Here is a 7,578-nt window from a genome sequence, read left to right on the forward strand (position 1 = left end):
TGTTTGATTTTCATACCAGGGAGCATGTGGTTTTAATGTAGGTGTACGTTTGTGGTTGAATATCTCGAAACACTCATATTCTCCATTTGAATGTTTTGTTCATCAGTATTTTCATGAATATTTCTATGAATTGTGGGTTTTAAGGTTTTAACTTTTGCTGGTTTTGATTTCTGCCTTGACATTTATACCATGTGGTTGTTTCTGCTATTCATTGGCTTATGGTTACTTCAGTGAGCGAAACCTCTTCACAGGGAATATCCAAGTGGATGGGCGATGTTTTAAGAGTCTTCAGAAAATCCCATTCACTTCCATTGTGATGGGGTAGAAGTAAAAGTTCAAACTTGAAAAGCACTCGTTGCTGGAAACAAGCGACCAAAACAACAAGAGGAGGAATGTCTGCACGGCAGCTGAGGCTTCTTCTTCAGAGGAAGGGGCCTGTGACCAAAACGTTACCTGGGAGGTAATTCAAAGTTTGTCAGATGTTTCTTTTCTGCTAGGATTGAAGCAATAAGCTCAAAATCTCAGATAGTGAAAGACGATTTAATTTCAATATCAATATTTTATCATTTTGGGTCAATGGATCCTTCATTTTTCTCCTTTTTGACTTTTCTCTACAGGTGAAAATGCTGATTTGACTTTGACCTAATGCTCCATTTTCACAGCAGGAACATTGATGAGTCTTAGTGGCGAAACCAACGACTAATAGGTTTTGCCAAGCCTAGGACTCTGGTGTTTTGCACTGTCATGGCTAAGTAGCAGCCTTTCATGGAACTGAACCATCATTACTGTTACTGTTTATACTTTCCTGCTATGATCATATAAAACGTTTGACATGAAAAGTTTGTTTCATAGACACCTGTCTGTAGGTCTAACCCTCACACCTTCTCTCTTCTCTCCCCTCTGCTCATAGTCCGCATCTCTCCCATCCCACCCTCCATCTCCACACCTCCTCTATAACCCCTACCCTACACACACACACACACAAACACACACACACACACACACACACACACACAACCCTCCTGAGCCCTCAGGACTCCTGGTCCAGGTCTGGAGGAATGTTGAGTGTCTCTATAGCCCCCTCCCTGGAGATTAGGCCTCACCACGCATTCCCCCCCTCACTTCATTCCATTCCAAAGTATCCCCCCCTAAGAGCTGCCACATTTTTTATCTGAGCCCGGTGATTGTGAAAGATTGGCCAAATGACACACATACACAGACACATTGGTGGACGCACGCTCAGGCACAAACAGAGGGGAAGCTGGTCGCCCTGGGGAGGGGCCAGACAATGCCAGGCTCTGGCTATAAAGCCCTCTCAGGATGAGGCCAGTGTCCTGCCCTGATCTGGACAGTACCTCCTTCCTCTGTGCCAGGACGCCGTCAGGACAGGCAGCAGACGAGCCTCCAACATGAACGACATCTACAAGGCAGCGGTAGGTTCCTCGAGCAGCTCAGAAAGATGAGAGTGTGGAGTTGTGAACTGAATCTGATGTTTTGGGTCATTAATAAGCTAATGAAGCGCCGACATCTGTTACTACTGACATATAATCATTGTTCTACAAATTTAAGACAGTACTCTATTCCGCCCTATTGATCTGGGTGTTATTATGGAATATCCTGGAACTGACGTGTTTATTGTGGACAAATTCCTCATTACATTGTGCCTGTGACTTCTGACACGCGTGGAATGACTGACAAATCCCTGTTGATGCGACTCGCCCAGCACATTGACCTCCATCACCAGCCGATGTCAAAAGAGCCTCGGCACCATATTTGTCTCTGGATGTTCTCTCCTACTTCAGCCCTATCAGAGCTGATACAGGAGCCACTCAGCAGGTCGCCGGCTGGACAGGTCCCCCCCGCTCCGTCTCCACGCTTCACTCATGACTTCAAATGGAACTGTCGCACTTCACATGACTAATTTTGGCCAGTTGCTGGGACGCTCCTGCGGCCGTGGTTCTGTGGTGCCAGTGACGGGCTTCAGGTTTAGATAGACACCCCCCCCCCCCCCCCCCCAACCCTAACCCGCCCTCACCGGCGGCTGAATTCCAGCATTATCTCTGAGCCGGGGAGCTGTGTGGCTCCTCTCGGTCAGCTCACTCCTCTGTCCCCCTCGCATCCTAAGTGAGCCGTGCAGCTGAGACAGTAAAAAACACACAGGAATGTGCATTACATGAATTCGCTCAGATTCTTTCATACATCATCACCACAGGAGTATGTGTTTATGAATGTGTGTGTGTTTGTGTGTGTGTGTGTGCATGTGTGTGTGTTTAATTTATGGTAGATGACAGACGATAACTCTTACATAAGCACCTGTCTCCCTCTCTCATTCGTGGTAGCTTTTCCAGGATTACAGTTCCATTGTTGGGCCAGATCCACAGCTATGCTAATTTAAAACACTGTGTATTGTGTCCCTTTATCTGTGGTTCCTGATCCTCCTGTCTGTTTATTTTTAACTGCTCCTCTTACTGGCTCTCACACATGATATATAGGTCCTGTGGTTTTTCTCTGGGATGGCCCGGGCCTGTGGGGCCTGAACGTTGCCTTTGTTGACCTGAGAGTTATCAAAACAGACTGAGATGATGCAGATGTTGGTTTCACACTCAATAATTCAAGATCTCATCATTCAATTTCAAAATAATGCACTGAAAGTTTGGCAGCTTAAGTTTTTGTTTAAGTAAATGTTACTAAATCCGTAATGAACTAGAATGTCATGTTGTAGAGTGCGTGGCTCTACCAGGGTCCCCAAATTTCACACGCTTATAGATGTCAGTTCTCTAAATGATGATGATAATTTTTTCATCCATGAATCATTACCTAGGAAAAGAGGTGAAAATGTTGAACACCCAAAATAAAAATCCTGGATCCTCCCCCTTCATTCAGAATCGCACAAAATCTAAATCCAAAATCTTTCCTGTCTCGTTCTGCGTCTTTCTGCCAAATTTCATGGAAATCTACTCAGTTGTTTTTGTGTAATCTTCCTTTCAATCCAACCAGCAGACAAAGGGACGGGGTGAAAACATAACCGCGATAATTAGACCTGAAGAAACTTATACGTACGTGACAATGTAGAGAAAACGCACATTTCCCAGTAACGTAACTTATCTTTTGACATTTTGTCCCGTACAGGTCGAACAGCTGACAGATGAGCAGAAAAATGGTGAGCATTACAAAGACATGCCCTCCAGCTCTGCTCAGACATTACTGAATAACATGTTGAAGGAAAAAGACGAGGCTCACCCTGTGCAGGTCCATATCACGTGGTGTAACACAGGGTTGTTTTTCTCTGGGTGCTGCTGTGGCGTTGCAGAGTTCAAGGCCGCCTTTGACATCTTCGTGCAGGATGCGGAGGACGGCTGCATCAGCACCAAGGAGCTGGGGAAGGTGATGAGGATGCTGGGCCAGAACCCCACACCGGAGGAGCTGCAGGAGATGATTGACGAGGTGGATGAAGACGGTAAATCAAAGCGGCCGCTGTGCTACACGGCACGAGGAACAAAATGAGCGGCTGGTGGTTGTTGACCTCTTCATCCCCGCGGACAGCTGGCAGGTCCATCATCGCAGAATCGTGTCGTGCAGACAAGTGAGGTTCAGACCCTCTGAGCCTCACTTCAGACGACAGTCCACGTTCTTAAACCTAACGAGACTTGTCAAACTGGATTAAAGGGGAATGCATAGCAGGCGATTCACAAGTCATGTGGAATTTCTCATGTAATGTAAAGCATTAGCATCTAGGAGTGGTTGGCAAAGATTCAGAGTGTGTGGAATGTTTTTAAACAGTTTTCTTCTAACTACCCAACTGCAGATAAAGAGACATTTAAAGGCTCAATTTTGGACTTGAAAATTAGGTTGTTATAAATGATTGATTGATTTAAATGCCTTCCTGTGGCTTTTGTATTAAATATATTTCATTTAATTAATGAGGCTTTGCAGCCTTCACCACTGTGTCTTGAATTCAAAACATATTGACGTGTTAAATTCACAGATTGGGCCTTTGAGGAGAACATTGGCCATCAGCTCTGTTCAATGTGGACTGACATGACATGATGAAGTACCTTGTGTCTGTGCGTGCGTGTTTGTGCGTGTGTGTGTGTGTGTACAGGAAGCGGCACGGTGGACTTTGACGAGTTCCTGGTCATGATGGTGAGGTGCATGAAGGACGACAGCAAAGGGAAATCAGAGGAAGAACTGGCAGAGCTTTTTCGCATGTTTGACAAGTGAGTTCCATGTTTAAAGTTTTTTAACCTGATAAGTTAAATAATTATAAGAATTTAGTGCATTCCACTCTCAAGATCTTGTAAAATGTATCAAAAAGGACCTTTAATAACAGACGTGACGAATGCCTAGAATGCTATTATCTGACACCGCAGACAATCAAATTGCTCTTATGGTGCGTTTCCAGCAAAGTATGTTCCCCATGTGTAATTATGTGTACTGACAAAATGCCAAGCAGCTCTGCAGAGTGCTGCATGTAGTTTGCTCCGTAATCCCTCTTGACAGCGCAGAGTATTCCAAACGCCCACTCCGTGTAAGCCAGTCACCTCGTCCGAGCATCAAAGAACAAACTCACCGCACTCTTTCCTCTTTCCTGCAGTGATGGCTCCCAAACGTTCAAACTCAGGATATATTCAGCCCCCTTGTCAAACACAGGGACACTGCCTCCTCCACTGCCATCTGTAATATCCTCATTTAGACGGGTTGTGGTCTAATAATACATGTTTTACTCCTTTGAATGTGCAGGAACGCAGATGGTTACATCGACCTGGACGAGCTGAAGATGATGCTGGAGTCCACAGGAGAGGCGATCACAGAGGACGACATCGAGGAGCTGATGAAAGACGGGGACAAGAACAACGATGGCAAAATCGACTATGACGGTGAGGAGGTTCAAGAGATAGAGCAGACACAGTGACGTTGCTACGTGGAGCAAATTACCTCACAAGCACTATCTATCATTCATCCCACACAGAAAAAAACGAGACCTTCCGCTTTTGTCTCGGGCTCATTTCCTGAAACTGTGTCTTCCCCTAATTCCACAGAGTTCTTGGAGTTCATGAAGGGAGTGGAGTAATCCTGAATGAGAGACGACCCAGAGTGTTATTTTTGTTTTTTCTCTCACGGCCATCTGCTGGAAAAACTGGAATCTGACTTTGGATGCCACCGAGAGATCCTTGGGGACGACTTTGCAAGATTTAGTCAAATACTGTATCAGATTGCTTCCTGTATTTTTCTACCATCTCTTGCATTGTTGTAAATACAGATTGTAACTACTTTTGGTTCCCATGTAAACTGAATTTGTGTAAATGTATCCAAATTGCTTGTATTTTCCAGAGTGGACACACAGTTTTAAATATCATTTTTAAAAATCTTATCTCAGCCAGTTTACACATGTCCTTGATGAGAGGCTGACACAGTTTACCTGTGCAGAAAAGGAACGAGTGCACAAAGCAGAGCACATGTTCGCTTTCTAAGCAGCACACTCGGTAAGGTCTGTGTACTGTGCACGTTACGGTCAGCACGAATACAAAGTCCTGACACCCTCAGGACTTTGTATTCCCCTCTCCTGTCCCCGACGTCCACAGCGTCTGCATATCGCTACACGACATTGGAATGTGCGCTCGTGTAATAAACAAGATGCATTTGTCAAAACAGTCACTTTTTGTCAAATTCTTTCATTTTATCTGAATAATGTAGTTTCAGGTTTTATCTCACCAGCTTCAGGATAAGAGCTGAGGTTCTCCGTGGGCTTTTGTCTTGATGAATCCTTCAGACATGTTCTGTCCTTGGCTCAGTGCCTCGTGTTTTGTTTTTTTACTTATCATTGTGGAAATTGTGTAAAACAGGAGCTGGGTTCGTTCATTGGAAGGTTTTGATGCTTTATAAACTCTCAGATAAAGTCAGCAGTGAAGTCTAACACTTATTTTATCTCATACCACATTTGTCCTGCTGGTCGTGAACATTCACGGGCCGATCACACCTTGTCTCTCCTCTAACTCTCACATAAACAAACTCAGAGGGCCTGAAATACAACCACCATCATATCAAAGCCAAATACCTCAGTGAGAGTCCGAGCTGTCGATAACCTTAAATTTTGATTTATCTGTGTAATTTGTTTTCTATAGCGGGTCTTGTCTGCGGCATGTGAACTATTCACATGGTCGCCCGGTAGGTCTCTAGTTACACAGTCTATCGGGACAGGAGCTATTTATGTCTAATCATGTTAGTGCCCATGTTAGGGGATCTGGATTGACCGACACCAGTTGACAATCAGATGCCTTTGTCCATTTAAAGAATGCTGTTCAACTACAAAGAGATATCACTTCTATAATTAAGTTTGACACAATCAAACCTTTGGATGATTAGAGGAGAATTTGTTGTATCTCACCAGCGTGAATTTAATTTTAGAATAAACACACATTTCCGCACACAATCAAACATTAAAAATAATTTTTACTAAAACAAAATCATGATTTTTTTTCTGTGAGTTGACTAAAATATAATTCCAGGGTGAACAAATTGTAGTCATTACTGATCCCCTTACTGGTTTGGGTGGAAGAGGAGTTCTGCAGTTATCACTGTGGCCACTTGGTGTCAGTAGGAAAACACAGTGCTACCTCTTGGTCGGGGTCATTCAGGAATCAGGAGATGAGGAGATTTCATGGCACGGCTCTACTCTCTCAAAACACAGATCATATTTAACTCTCCTCTCCGTTGAAACACATCAATCCAGTCAGGATGAGAAGAGGTTGATGATTTACTGTAGGTTTTACACTCCAGTGGTTTGAATAGACTATGACAATGATCATAGATGCTGTGTTTAACAATATCCGATGATATAAGAGCGCCATCCATTTTTCAAATCTTGACAGTGAGCTCTTCTACAGTTGGTTGGTTGTGGGAAACGGGATCAAGTGTATTTTTTGGTGTGCGGGTGACGTCAGTGGCCTGATGACAATGTCCAAAGGCCTCCCCCCCACCTCCCTCCACCCCCCCCCCCCCCCCTCTCCATGTCCCTGAGGGTCCTGTTAGCTCCATTCAGTCTCCACGGTCTGTGTTAGTTATGGGATTTTAAACCCCAATCAGCAGCGAAGCACAGCCGCTCTGTCAACAACTGCCTCGCAAATATAACACACTGCATCAGCTGCGCCCTCGTCCCCCCCCCCCCCGTCCAGCAGCACTCCCCAAAAATACTGCCCCGAAGACCCAGTGAAAACATGATATGAGGAGATGTCATGTCAGAATATTTCTTTTAAATCACAGATTAGACTGCTCTGCTGCCCGAGTTATTTATAAAGCCCCCCCCTAAGCTGCCATCTGCAGCGTGGAGCGGGATGAGTGGAGCTCTCCCCGCCATCAATGGGAGGCCGGGCAGCAGCAGCAGAGCAGTGTGTGAATGAGTCTGGGGTGTGGCACACGAGCAGCGAGTTGGGTGGAGATGTGACGCGGTTACGTAAGACGGGGCCTGATGACTCATGCCTGCTGGTATTAACACACACTGCGGTTACGAGCCACCTTTGGTAGTGTGGATGTGAGGGAGAACGTAGGCTGCCATGAGAGCCGCTTCGACCCCATTCGCCC

At 45.1% G+C, this 7,578-nt stretch overlaps 1 protein-coding gene across 1 annotated transcript; it reads left to right on the forward strand.

Moving 5' to 3' along the window:
• Positions 1 to 1,303: 1,303 nt before the first annotated feature.
• tnnc1a (troponin C type 1a (slow)) lies at positions 1,304 to 5,655 on the forward strand. The gene is made up of 6 exons (XM_062392974.1): positions 1,304 to 1,433; positions 3,130 to 3,160; positions 3,311 to 3,457; positions 4,103 to 4,217; positions 4,741 to 4,877; positions 5,040 to 5,655. The coding sequence occupies exons 1-6, from the start codon at positions 1,410 to 1,412 to the stop codon at positions 5,069 to 5,071; spliced, it is 486 nt and encodes a 161-aa protein (XP_062248958.1). The 5' UTR covers positions 1,304 to 1,409; the 3' UTR covers positions 5,072 to 5,655.
• The last annotated feature ends 1,923 nt before the right edge of the window (positions 5,656 to 7,578 follow it).

This window comes from Platichthys flesus, chromosome 7 (genome assembly GCF_949316205.1).
Source record: "Platichthys flesus chromosome 7, fPlaFle2.1, whole genome shotgun sequence".
NCBI classification, from domain to species: domain Eukaryota; kingdom Metazoa; phylum Chordata; class Actinopteri; order Pleuronectiformes; family Pleuronectidae; genus Platichthys; species Platichthys flesus.